Source organism: Labrus mixtus, chromosome 8 (assembly GCF_963584025.1).
Source record: "Labrus mixtus chromosome 8, fLabMix1.1, whole genome shotgun sequence".
Classification (NCBI taxonomy): Eukaryota; Metazoa; Chordata; class Actinopteri; order Labriformes; family Labridae; genus Labrus; species Labrus mixtus.
In genome coordinates this window covers 27,967,188-27,981,189 of record NC_083619.1, presented here as the reverse complement: position 1 = coordinate 27,981,189, position 14,002 = coordinate 27,967,188, and the positions used below count along the sequence as shown (strand labels likewise).

At 44.4% G+C, this 14,002-nt stretch overlaps 1 protein-coding gene across 4 annotated transcripts in view; it reads left to right on the top strand.

Annotated features, from left to right (window-relative positions):
• The window catches only part of larp4b (La ribonucleoprotein 4B), a 45,636-nt gene extending 32,821 nt beyond the window's left edge, over positions 1-12,815 (top strand). For 2 of the 4 annotated variants that reach the window (XM_061043539.1, XM_061043538.1), the window contains exons 12-17: positions 375-638; positions 1,742-1,766; positions 1,909-2,079; positions 2,257-2,468; positions 2,567-2,684; positions 3,778-12,815. In XM_061043539.1, coding sequence (XP_060899522.1) covers positions 375-638; positions 1,742-1,766; positions 1,909-2,079; positions 2,257-2,468; positions 2,567-2,684; positions 3,778-4,125 — 1,138 coding nt within the window. In that variant the 3' untranslated portion in view covers positions 4,126-12,815. Of the gene's footprint in view, positions 1-374; positions 639-1,720; positions 1,767-1,908; positions 2,080-2,256; positions 2,469-2,566; positions 2,685-3,777 lie in introns of all 4 variants that reach the window. The other 2 variants (XM_061043537.1, XM_061043536.1) reach the window with 1 other exon arrangement.
• The last annotated feature ends 1,187 nt before the right edge of the window (positions 12,816-14,002 follow it).

Genomic DNA, 14,002 nt, shown 5'->3' with positions numbered 1-14,002 from the left:
GATTTTTTTAACCAGGCCTAGTCAGCACGGTGCATGTCTCAGCATGTTATTCTGGTATTTTGGTCTCAACAATATGTCGGAGGCGGAGCGCTTTTTAGATGACAAAATAGGTATTTAAAGTGTCTTTGACTTTACTCAAAGAAAACTACTGGGAAGGGAAATAAAATGCAGAAAATAGATGCAAACATTTGGAGGTTTAGATGAAATGATTGTTTGTACTCAAATCACTCAAATGTAAAAAGTTGCTTCTTAAGTTTTTATCAGTCTTAAGTTTGGATTTTTGGATGTGACATGTAGCACAGAATGTGAGTATTAAAATGTTCATCTTCATGCGTCTCACATCGGTGGTCTGACCTGCTTCCTGTTTCCTGCAGGACTCACAGTAAACCTCACCTGAGGCCGACGGTCCCGACAGCCGACCGCAGCACCGGGCTCCTGGACAACCCGGGACTCTTTCCCAGCTTCCCCAGCGAGAGGCTCAACGGTGTCCGGAGCAGTCCGCCGATGCGACTCCCCACCAGCCAGCCGAGAACCAGGTTACCCTCCACCGCAGCCTTCCCGCGCAGGGACACCGTGGGCACGGGGCGAGTGACCGAGCCCACCACCACAGACTATTCCCTGGGTATCGGGCGAGGAAGGTACGGAGAACAGATTCTGAATTTGGTTTTATAAAGCCGTCATGCACGTTTGGAAATGTAGGAAAAAGATGTTTTAAGACTTTAAATGAAGTAATGATAAAAGCTATTTTTAACCAAGTAGGTGCCAAACTTTAAATTGTAAGAGCAACATCTGGGTCTCTACGCGTCCCGTACCAGATGTGAGCAGGAGCCCCCTCATTCCTCATTCTTCATCCGTCTATGCGAGCGACAGAGAGGAAAATAGAAACGAGGCGTTGGGGTGAAAACGCCAAGCTGCGTCGTTCACGGGCAGTTTGGACACTCCGATAGAAAACACTAGAATCAGGCGGATGTTGTCGCTTACACTCGTTCACGTCGCGTTCTGTTAGGACAGAATGTTATGCAGCGGTCTCTGACGTAACATCCGGTGTTTCCATGGCGACTGTGAACATATAGTATTGTTGTCATGGCGTCGTTGCGCGGGGTCGCTCGCAGGCAGTTAGGACACTCACAATTTTTTTGGGGGGGGGGATTTTGACGCTGATGCTCGCTCACGTCGCTTGCTCTTAATATCAGAGGCTGCTGCATAAGAGCTTGTCCTAACATCTGGCGTTTCCATGGCAACTGTGAACAAGTCTTGTCATGGCTTCGTTGCGCGGGGTCGCTCGCGGCCAGTTAGGACACTCCAATAGAAAACAATAGAATCAGGCGGATTTTGTCGCTGATGCTCTTATGCAGCGGTCTCTGACATTATATTTGGTGTTGCCATGGCGACTGTAAACATGTATGTTGCAACTATAAAATGACAGATTTCTCTGGCTTTGATAACTGCTGGAAATATTTGAGGTGGTGGAAGTACACAACAAAAACAAAAAGTAATTTCATTTGGATGTTTTAGTTTAAAAAAATTCTTCATGTTTCACATTTTAAACAACTTAATTATTTAATAAAAAAAAAAAGACATGAACAGAAGATGTTTGCGTTTGATTGGGAAACAAAAGAGGAACATCGGGGGAACTCTCTGAAATCTGTTTGTGCACGGTGAAGTCATTGCTTTAGAAAAAACTGTATGTTTGTAAATTGAAGTGTTCTCTTTCTTAAAGGAAAAATGTTTCTGCTTCTAGGAAAAAGAGGGACGAAAAGTTTACAGTAAGTACTCTGCCTCGCTCTCATGTCGTCTGATTTCAAACTGTTGATTCTGTTTTATAATACTCATGGAGAGGCTCATTACAAAAAGACATCGATGAAGTGGGATTGAATTAACCTCTGTCCGTCTGTCACCGTCATGTAGAGAGCGACGCCTCAGTCGCCGCCGCCTCCTCCCAAACCCCCGTCCCCGAGCTTTGAGCTGGGCCTCTCCAGCTTCCCGCCGCTGCCCGGAGCCGCCGGGCACCTCAAGACGGATGACGTGTTCGACAACCGGCTGGCGAGCAGCGTCGTGGTCGGAACGGTCAAGGAACGGGTAAGAACTGAAACCAGCGCAGGTCAGACCTACACATTCACACAAGAGCTGGGGATTTAACCTTTGACCTTCAGGTTGAGAATCGACTGATTAGACTTACTCTTAAAAAAAAAAAAAAAAATGGATGCAGCAAAGTATTGAGCTAACTCACTTCCTGTTTGCATGTTTTTATTTCAGAATGTGAGCGCCGATTCCAGCACCGGGGCAGCTCTCTCCCCAGCGGGCCCCAAGGAGCCGCTCCGGTCCTCCACCTCCCCGATGCCCACAAGCTTCCAACCCTCACCGCCAGCCTCCACCCCAGCCTCAGCCTCGGCCGCGGCCTCAACCCCGACAGTGACCGCGTCCTCCAGCGGCCCGCCACACAGTCCCGCTCCCTCCCTGCCAGCGGCGTAAGAATAACACTGACATCGCTGACTCTTGAGATGAATCACCTTTACTCCATGATTCTTCAGTTATTTAATACACTCCTGTTGATCTCGTGTTTCAGGGAGGTGAAGGCGACGGAGACGAAGCCGAAGCCGAAGGAGGCGCCGTTATCCGTGGAGCGAGTTCCAGGCACGCTGTCCACCGCGAGCAAATCGGTGCAAGTCAACGGCGCTGCTACAGTCAGTATTCTTTTTTTTCCCTCCTTTAGTCCCCCGCCTCTCCTCGGTCCTGTAAACAGGTCCCCTCTCTCGGGTGAAGGTAGGAGATCTTGCCTTTGTTCATCGATTTCTCAAAACAGATCCTGGGATCTATGGAGGTCCAATCAGTGAGATATCTACTGAAGGAAATGATAAAGTGAACTTACTATATGATCAGACATTAAGGAAACATGTTGAAGTGCTGGCTTCTCTGACAACAATGCAGCAGTCAGTATGTCCTCCTTCTAACTTTAGATTCTGCTCCTGAATGCTCTGGATTTGTTTGGACCAGAGAAGGTAGGCGCTTTTAAGGCGACCCCCCCCAACACGGCCGTTTTGGACGCCCCTCGGTTTGCCAGATATGAGAGCAGTTATCAGGTCAACAGGTGTTGCAGTGATGGAAGCGGGCAGGAGAAGTGGTTCAGATAGAAGTGATTGTACCCGACCTAAAAAGCCTCTGCATGTTTCTAATAAGCTCCACGAGCAGAAACGTGCTCAAACTAGGATCAATATTGGAGATGCTTTTGAAAAATGGAGAGAGGTTAGAACACAGAAAGGTTTACAGACCCATGCAGAGCTGGATAAACACTGAAGCTTCAGAGTCCACCACATGGCAATCAATCAAACCAATCATGTAAAAGTTACCAACAAAAACAAAATTTCTTCAAAGAGAAGAAAAGACTGCAGGGCGCTCAAAGGCCAACATAAAACAGAAAAACCAGCACTTCATAAAAGTAAAAGTCTTCACCTATTACATGAAATATAACACACTTCTTCACTACCTAACACACCTGAGAACTACAAAACAAAACACAGCTTCACATCTTTGACTGACGTGGTATTCTCCGCTATGTTTTAATACGTTTGCATTCGCAGCTGAAGGAGGAAATATGTGGAGGCGAGTTGAAGAGCTCTGAGCAGGTGTCGTGATGTACGGTCATTGGGTTTACATCATGAGACTTTTTATTGTTCCAGATAACTAAGCTGCTCGCCCTTTAATTAACGGTTACTGCTGCGTTCTCTCTGATCGTTTCTCTTTAAAGAGTACATTTTTAACTGATGTTGTGTTGTCCAGGAGCTGAGGAAGCCCTCCTACGCTGAGATCTGCCAGCGGTCGAAGGACGCCTCGACATCACAGCAGCCAGCCAACCCCAAGGAAGCCAAGCCAGCGAGCTCCGCCCCTGCGGGCGAGGAGCGGAAGTGCCCCGACGCCTCTGCCCCCGCAGGAGACGCAAAGGCCAGAGAGACTTACCACACTTCCTCCAAAGCCGGCTCGGCAGCGGCCGCCACCACCACCACCACCCCGGGCAGACCCCCGAGAGAGGCCCGGAGGCCGGCCGGGCGGTGGGCCTCGCCGCCCCCACACCCAGGGAAAACCCCAAACAAAGATCCCCACCACACCCCGCCCAAATCTCCGCAGTAATGCGACCCCTCTTCCTTCCTGTAACCACGCTGCGCAGATGCGTTCAAAAAAAAGAGAGAAAAAAAGGAAATATAAGTCAGGGCTACTCGATACTTCTATCCCAGAATCAGCAGTCACAAGCGAGCAGTGAGGACGCCTTCTTCTCTGGATCAGGGCTTGCAGACAAAAAGCACTTTACTGTGCATGTAGAGCACCGTTTCATTCTTTTATTCTATTTATTTGCTTTTTTTTATTTTCTGTTTTATTTCTTTTTCTCTTTTTTTTTTTTTTTTTTTGCATTACGTAGCTGTGTCAGCCCGTAAGTTGGCACAGACAACACTGAAATTTATTCATTCTGTCCAAATGGCCTTGTGGGATTAAATTAGTCGAGTGTGTGTGTGTGTGTGTGTGTGTGTGTGCGGGCGCAGCAGCAGCAGCGGGGCATTGTTTGGAGCCCCGCCTCCCGGGTGGATGACAGGAAGGAGCGGGCACAACAGACTCCACCTTTGTTGGCGCTCATAGTGAGGCGTTTGTTTTGCGTTTAAAGTGGCGGTGTTCTGCAGATTAATGTTGCTTAACTGAACGCCATGACGTGTTTTTAAATACATTTTTCATCCATATGCAAGATCTCATAGCTAAATCTCATTACAGTAAGACTCGGATCATCTAGTTTACATCATCTCAAAGTGATTTTACTGTGTTTGTTTCTTTTACTTCTCGAGGCTTTTTTTCTGTTTCTTTTTTTAGTTTCTTAGCTTCTCTGTTTTTGTTTTCGGCTGGTAATCATCGCTGTGTTTTCTGTCTCTGATCATTTTTCTACTTTTAAAGAATCAACTTATTCATCTGCTGTTTTTTTTCCGTTGTCGCTAACACTGCTAACCTGCTAGCCGTAGAGCGCAGCCCGCGTCTGACGGCTCATTGGGAGATCGATGCTTTTTGCAGCGTCTTGACGGGAGCCCGTGTGGAGGAGTGCAACCAAAACTTTGCTTTGTGTCGGACCGTTAGAAGAGAGTTTAAGAGGAGTTGTGGTTGTTTTTAACCCCCGGGCTCTGTCTCTAGATATTTAGCGGTCTGAAGGAGTGATGGTCAGTAAACGTTTTCAAATCGCTGCGGCGTCTCTAACAGCTGCGGTGTCGTCTTTGGAGGTTAATTTGTTGATCTGAACGTCCGCCGAAACACCGACGGCTTCAGATTGTTTTTCTTTAAGTGTCTGACAACACAGAAAAAATAATTAGACCTTTCTGTTGACGAGTAAGACGCCACATCCCTGTGATGTCATCCCGCCATCGAACGTCTATAAAAGTGGACGACGTGTCACCGCCTCCTGTTGTGTTAAAGTGAAGCCAAAGCTCAAGTCGGCGTGTGGCTTTGAAGCAGATTTTCACAGTTATGTAACGTTCACTGACTCTTGTGTTGGCGTTCGTTGTGTTTCCTCGCCTTTCATCCTCTGTTCTAATGATGCACACTTTATTACACCGCAGCAACCATAGTCGCCGATCATGGCGTTAAACCTTGTTTTCAAAGCATCATATAACAAATTCAAATCTCAAAAACTTCTCTGAAAAATAAACACATGGAATCAGCTTAAAAACTGACCATGGTGACAGAAAAACATTTTATTTGATGTGTGTTTTGATTTGATGTCCCATCTGTTTACATGGAGGAGGCGGAGCTTATGATGTGTACTGAAGCCAGCCAGTAGGGGGAGCTCCAATAATGTTCTGCCGTCACTTTTTGGGAGTTCTTCCATCTTTTAAAACGGTCTCTGAGTCAGACGCTTAAAGGGACAATGGAAGCCTCAGTTGTGAGAGCGAGCGTCATAATGTGTGAAATATAGGAGCCTGGATTTAAAAATACCCCGAGTCGGCCCTTTTAAGAGAGTTCTCGTTTCTCCAGTCGCTCGCCGTGTGTGAAGACATTTCAAGAGGCGTGGGAGGCAGAGTGCTCTCTTCTCGTTTCTGTTTATAAACAAACTAAACTGTGGACTGAAAAGCTTCAGCTGGCACATACTGTCAAAGGGCGACGTGGGGCGGACTCGTTTAGAATCCAGCGGTGACCATGAAACGACGGTTTTAGGGGAGGAAACACGGGCGAGCTGTTAAGAGAAAGGAAGACGTTAACAGTAGATCAGAGGTTAACCCACGTCTGTGTTTCTCTGTGAGCGGAGAGGACGACGCAGCTGAAGATCTGCGGAGGCAAAAATATGTTTTCTGTCAATGACCGCGATGAGTTTAGAGCCGCGTTTTGGTAAGAAGAGGCGGCGGCGGGATGCTTCTCGTTCAAACCTTGTAGGCGGTGGTGCATTTCTCGTTCTCCGTTCTGGGTGTGGTGCCTCGACGTCGACTACAGCTCATCTCAAACTGCTCGCAGGGAAACGTGTTTAAGTTGCACTGTTGGCGTTTTCTCCGACTCGGGAGCGGTTAAATGTTTTCAGACGATCCTAAATGAAGCGTCTCATTTAAAAAAAAAAAAAAAAAAAAAAAAAGGGAATTGATCTCGGAGATGCAAGAGAAGAAAATCGCTCTGTTTTCTTTATTGAAAATGAACCCAAGAGAAAAAAAAAGTGCATCAGCATCTCTGTCGACGTGGTCGCTCACGCCTTCTGCTTGTGTCGTTGCCCGTTGAACACACCGCGGCGGGAGAGACGGGTGCGTTGCACTATTTTCAGGGCTGGTTGAATAATCGTTGCTTTATCGCTGACGGGAGGCGGCGTGCTGTGGTTTTGGGATGTGGGCCTTCTTGGTTCTGTATCAACGAGGATTGTTTAGAGTGTGGAAAGTGAGAAGGTCGAGAATCGAGAATATTTTGTACTGAAGTTAAAGCGAAGGAGGTAGATGATGAGTGGATTGTTTTTGGGGAATGTAGTTTGAGTGTGGAAGAGATTTTAGTTGCACATCTCGTTGGGCTAAGCGTCACAAGGCAGAGAGAGAGAGAGAGAGCAGAGCGGTCGTGTGAAACCTTTTTCCTCGCGGTGAAGACGTTCAGCTGCTTCTTTTCTTTGGTGCCGAGTCTTCAACAGAAAGGGTTGTTTCTTTTCTGACCACATGCTCCCCGTCTTGGTTTCTTCTGGTTTGCACACTTTCATTTGTCCAGAGATTAAAATAAATGAATAAAAAAGCATAAAGATTGCTCGAAGCACACACACACAAAGTCTTCTTCCTGCTGCACTCACACGTTCATGGGACGGTGAATTAAAAGCACAGAGTGGAAGGACTAAAAACAAAACCTTCTCACATCCTTTACTCGCCTTTTAGTCGACCGGACGGAGACGCCGTACCCGCAGCCGCACAATCTCTGGCTTTAGGAGACTTACCGCAGCAGCATTTGGCACGGCAGCGGTTTGTCTCCGAGCTGCGTGATTGGTCGGATTCTTTGAGTGAAGTAGAAAGAATTCAGATGCGAGGAGGAAATGTTCAATCTAAGATTTGGACGGGACGTCTGTCTACTGTAGCAGCCACTTTGACAGATAACCAAACCCAAGTCTTTGATTTTGTTTTTTTAAACAAATAATCTGGTGAAGAGGCAAAAATAACCGAAGAGTTTCCCCGATGACTCTGAACGACGGAGAGATAAAAGTTGACGTTCTCCTTCCCCGTGCATCGTCTGTGTGCTCGAGTTAATCTTCCACAGTTTTCACCTCAGATGCAAAACATCCATAAAGATAAAAAAAAAAAACACAACCCCACTGTACAATATATATACACACAATAGAAACCTACACGACGTGGGACCTTGCATGTCTCGCCAAAGTCTTCCTGCAACCACAAGCATTCTGGGTAATCCCACTGAGAGAGAGGCGGCGTGGAGAAGGGAACGCTTCAGTCACAGGCCTGTACTCCTGCTCCGAGCTGCTTTTGATTTTGGAAGCTAAATCTTGAGTTTGCTTAAAATGATATACATATATATATTTTGTTTTATTTTGAAGGACAGACGTGCACTTGGATGGGTCGATTATTTTTGTTGTGCTTTTTTTTTTTCTCATTGGTGGAAATGCAAGCAAAAAAAAAAAAAAAAAGTTAAAAAAAGCGCACCATATCCACTGTTATTTATGAAGCGATGCTGTTTATTCCATTGGATTACATCTTTAAGTTTTTCGTTTTTCTTTGGGAGAGAATAAAGACGCGGCGTCGCACCTCTACGGCGCCGCCGCGCTCACGCAAAATGTAAAGAAACAATTCCATCCAGTGTTTGAGAAACTTGAATTTTATTTAAACTTGAAAAATGACTTTGCCTTAACTTTTATACAAGACGAGCATAGAGTTTATTTCTTTTCAACAACAACAAAAAATCCCCAAAATGTTAAAAGAGGAGCGACGTGCGGGAGATGTTGAGTCGTACCGGGACGCCCCGAGTCTGACTGACGGAGAGAGAGAGAGAGAGAAGCAGCTTTTTCTTTCTCTTCCCTGTTTTTGTAAAACGTACGAAGAAGAATCATTTTGATTGTTCCTTTTTTTGTTTCTTGTTGAATAGTTTCAGGTTGTGTGTTTTTTTTGGGGGGAAGGCGGGCGGGGTGGCGGGTGGCGGGCGGGGATTCTAAAACCTTGTAAATGCAAAACTAGTCGATACTGTATTAAATCTGTGCACTTTGAAGTGTGTGCTTTGCTTGTACAGTTGTAAATATTCAGAAAAATATAAGAGGTACCTTAAAATGATTATTAAAAATATATTGATCTTGTTGAATTATTAATGTCGCTGTCGAGCTGGATGTAGGATTTAAAAAAAAAAAAAAAAGTAAATGTTGTGCTTCTTCGGACATATTTTCGTTTAACTTTTTTTTTTTTTTTTTAACTTTTCGTTTGGGTGAATTCTGCTCCTCTTTGCGGGGGCGCGCAGGTCGTCTGATTGTACTTGTTATTGTTTTGTGGTCTTTCATTCCATTTACCTGTGTGGTCGCGTGCGCCTGGGTGTACAGGTTGCGACCTTAGCCCCCCCCCCCCCCCCCTCACTGTGCACTAATTGGAAAAAAGAGCCTGTGGTACTGACGAGCCTCTTCATTACAAAGCTGCGTGTCCACCAGCGTCCTCTTTTCAGCTCTGGCTTCTCTCGTTTACTCTTCGGGTGAGGAGGGGGAAAAAACACTACATGTCGATTTATAACGGTCACCTAGCAACAGAAGCACACACACACACACACACACACACACACACACACACACACACACACACACACACACACACACACACACACACACACACACACACACACACACACGTGCAAAGTCAGCCATTTTAAAATACTGCTGTTATAATATTGAATAAATTAAATGATTTAAAAAAAAAAAAAAACACATTCAAAGAGAGAGTAGACTTGTTGTAATTCCAGGAAATCGCACCACTAGACGAAAACACTAACTGTAAAAAATAAATACACCGCGTAGGTCCCGACCGATGTTACGTTTTTTGGGGCCGATACCGATGTTGAAAAAGATATCGGCCGATATCTTTCTTAGATCTATGTTCCATCTGTACAGATGAATATTTATACACGTTTATTTTGTTGATCCCTCAAATGCAGTTACACTTGTAACACTTGTGGAAAAGATATTTAACGAAGACAAGATGGTCACTCGATTGGAAATCCATTGTAATCCATATAGCGCCCTCTGCTGGTGAAAGACAACTGTCCAACGATACTCATTAAATGCTATTTGACTGCTGAATAAATCTATTAATATCGGCGCATATCTGGGATAAAATTAGCCGATAACGATAGTCACTATGCTAATATCGGCCGATATTATCGGCTATGCGATTAATCGGCCGGGCTTTATTTTGACACGTTTATACATACGAGGTTGAGACTATGTATTAAACTTCCTCGTGTCCATGAAACATGGACAGCATGACTCAACAATATCTCATGTTCGATGATATAAAGACGATAGAAAGCTGAAGTTCTGCCTCATTTTTAAAAGCCCGATGTTTCTGTCATCATCTTCGTTAAAACTCTGAAACCTTACTTGTGATTTTCTGTCCATATTCAACAATGGAGTTTTTAATTATACCATTTTGTTGTCAAAGTCGAGGGTAATCATCTAAGGAGATAGTTTATGATTATTTGTGGTGGGGGCAGGGGGATGAAATGAAAAGATAAATATCTGTCATCGGTTAGTAGAGCTGGAGTCCGGATGTTTTTAGCCTAGCTTAGCAGAGCTAGCTTGTTGCTGTCGAATTAGAAAAATGTGGTGTTGATGCTTTTTTTACTTTTTGTGTTTGTTCCAATGTTAATCAAACACGTTTCCTTTCAGTCTGTGATCTCTGGAGGCGCTGATTGGCTCATTTTGAATCTTTTAATCGAGCCAGGCTACTCTAGCGGTTTCCCTTTACGTCCAGTTTAACGCTAAGTAAGGCTAACCACTTCCTGAACTCTTGACTCTGTGCTGAACATGCACGTAAAAGTGACATTTTTCTCAAGTAAACACTTTAAGGGAGAGTCAGCTGCTTATTCAGTGAATGTTGAATAGTTTTATTTACCAACGATTAAATATTTCTAAGGATACAACTCCCACATGTAGCATCAACTAGCTAACTCTTCAGACTACTCATTAAATGTCTGATTTTCTGCACACGTACCTACTCGTTCTTGACGTTTATTTTTCCTTTAAACTAGACGTACAAGATCTTTGCTTGAATCAAATATAAAATTGGCAGAATTTAGTTCAAAATGATATTCTTAATGTTCACAAATCAGACCAGAAATTGTCCCTAAAATTTGTGATTCCTTCAGATTTGGTGAATAATGAAAAGCTCTCCCCTGCTCTTCTCGTCACTTGCGTCCATCTGCTCTTAAATCGTGTATGAATCGCTCTGACTTATGGGAAATGTAGTATTCACATTAATTCAATGGTAGGGATGAAGCAGATTTGGTTGAGGCTTTTATTTTAGGGGTTTGCTTGAATGTGGACAGAAAATTAACAACTTAGTTTTAGTTTTCAGGCCGATGTGAAAGAAACAAAATCTGGACACGGGAAGTAATCAAACTTCAGCTTTCTATATTATTATCTTAAAAGCCAGCTAAAAAGACGGATGCCTGATGGACACGTCCCGGTTTTGTCTCCTGTCTTAAGACTCGCTGTGCTTCAGGGCGATCTGAAGTCTGACGCACAATAAAGCACATTTCAGAGCTTTTCACATCTTCAGCTTGTGCAGCACCCGACACTCAAAAGTGGGAGAGTGTTTCACGGCCGGCAAATTTTAAGGGCCCGCTTGATTGTAAATTTTGGCAACGTTTCTTGAGTAACTTTTTCGAGGGGGAGGCAAATGTTTTGGGTTGTTGTCGCTGCAGAAGGCTGGGCTTGAAACTTCCCCACCAGAGTGTCGATGCAGATCTGTGTGTTGTAACGTCGTCCTCTGATCATTCAAGGGTTTTTGTTTTTGTTAATGTTTCATCCGCTTTCATCACTCCCCCTCCTGAGAAAAATACATGTAAGAGTTATTTTTATTTTTTGTTGTTTTTTGGGGAGTTGGGAACAGAAGCAGAGGCTTTACTGGACCTTGTTTCATGTGTTTTCAGAGCGCGTCTTTCCTGCACTCATTGAGTGGAGGAACGCGCGCCGATGGAGATATCTGTTAAAAACCATTTGATCACATGTGGACTGCATTTTGATGTGGCAAAGAAAACCAATACCTGTGCCATTATTCAGCTGTTCTTTTTGTCTTTACTGGGCGGTTCAACCTGTACATAGCTGAGCGCTTGCCATCTCGGCTTTTAGTTTTGTCTTTTTTTAAGATGTGATTTTCTTGTTTTCAAAAGTCCATCAAAGGCTTCTCGCATCAGGAGAAATCTACAATGTGACACCACTGACTGTAGGAGCAGTTTTTTGTTTTTGTGCGTCGTAACTTTGCGGTCGATCCCTGCCGAGGTCGCGGCATGTATTCGACCTCTGAACATTCAGACTGGGCATCCCTGAACTGTGAATGTGTGCATGTGTGGAATAATTAAAAATGTACCACCCAGAAAAAATCCCGACCGACGCAAAGGTGACTCTCCACTGAAGGCCAGTACCTCAGACTGCATGGTACCGCTGGTGGAGGGGATCTGTCACGTTGGCGGCCGCGAGTTCTGCACGCCTCTCCTGTATCATTAAACGCTTCTTTAGGTTAGCGTTTTGAGGAGCTCCTTTTTTTTTTCTTCTTCTTCTCATGGACTTCCACACGGAGCCTCATATCAGCCTGTCGGTCGCCTCAGCTCTTCGTCTCCTCCCTCCTGTTCGCCCGTTTTGACAGTGCCATTTTTTATTTCTTTTTTCCCCTCAAGGGTTGCATCTTGTTTAAAAATGGACGCTCTTGTTGGTTGTTTGTTTTTCTTGATTTAAAAATTAACGAATGCACACCGAACTGACTGGAACAAGACTCGACGTCTTCTTCAACTCACTGTGGTTTAACTCATTAACACTCGTACCGTGCTACGCTAACAGCTGTGGACAATCGATGACCCCGTCGTGTTGGGGTTGGGACAGATGACTTTGCCTAACGACACCTTTAACACGTGGAAGGAGGTTGTGTTCCAAGAGGGCTTCTTCTTTTGTTTTTCATCTTTCTGTTGTTTTTCTTTATTTTATTTTTTTGGTCTATTCTTCCATCGAGACTGGAATCAAGCGTACATGTCAGCTATAGATAATTTAAGTTACTCTGTGTCATGATGTAAAACTGTCTAATTTGGAGAAAAAAATGTAGCTTACTGAAAAATAAAGATTTAGGCACTGTTGAGAAGCTGCGGCCCGTGTGTCTGTCTTTTTGAACTCACTCTGAGCTGATCCTGTGTGGACGTTTTCATCTGGTCATTAAATCAATACTGGAGCCTCTTTATGATTATAATACCTGTAACTAGGGGCGACTCTAGAGTCTCTTTGGGCCCTCCAACCAGCGTTCATCACCACCAGTGTCTCGACGGATCATTCCTATTTTTTTGTATTTGGTGACTTTCATTGACAAACTTTGGTTTTCACAGCATGCATGAAACGTTTAGCAGGGCAAGGAGAGTGAGTGCTGTCAGATGGGGGGCCCTGTCAAGTCCTGTCATTGCAAAATTTGCGCATTTGGGCCACTGCTTTGGTTCAAAGTTTGTCAGCCCAAGGGGGCCCAAGCAGCTTCCTGCTTTGCCTGTTGACATGCAGCGCCTCTGCCTGTAACATCTGCTGTGGGGTAGGAGAAAATAAGTTCTGTCTTTAAATGTTACAACAGAAGTATTTCTGATTTTATAAAAACATGATTGTACCTGCTTTGTTGTGTTGCTTGTCAAAACTCAAATGGATCTCAAACTAGACGTCACCTGAGGTCTGATGTGTTCCTTTAGCAGACCAGCAGGTGGCAGTATTTGCTCAGTCGTGTGCTGTGGTCCAATTTAAAAAAATAAAAAAAAATAAAAAAAATCCTGGTTTGGCTAAAATTCAGTTTCACACACCTAACACGTTTAAATCAGGTGTCAAAATTACTTTTGTCTATCAACAAACTAGTTCCACTCTTAAACTGAAACTAGGCTGTTGCCAAGCAACCCAAACATTCTAGTCTACTGTTGGTGTCCATGGTTATGAGTTGAACATCTTCCGAGGCCAGCCCGACCAGAGCGTGCCACTTCCTCCCTGTCCTGACCTCAATACCTGCTGAGGAGACCTTTGAATCAGCAGAATCTCGGAAGAGAAGGACTTCTCTGCCTAATGTGACCTTGAACTCCTCTACCACAATGCTGAAGGGAAGCTGCAGCTTGGTTGTTGCGCCCTATAATGAACATCACTCCTCCTTGTTTCATCATCATTACAGTTGTTGATATTTGACTGAGTCTATTATCACACTGAGCTGTTACTGCTAATACTTCACATACTTTTACCATTATTACTGACACTGTAGCTTTAAATCTATTTTATTCATTGTTGTTGTTGCTCTGTTTGTCTCTCTCCTTC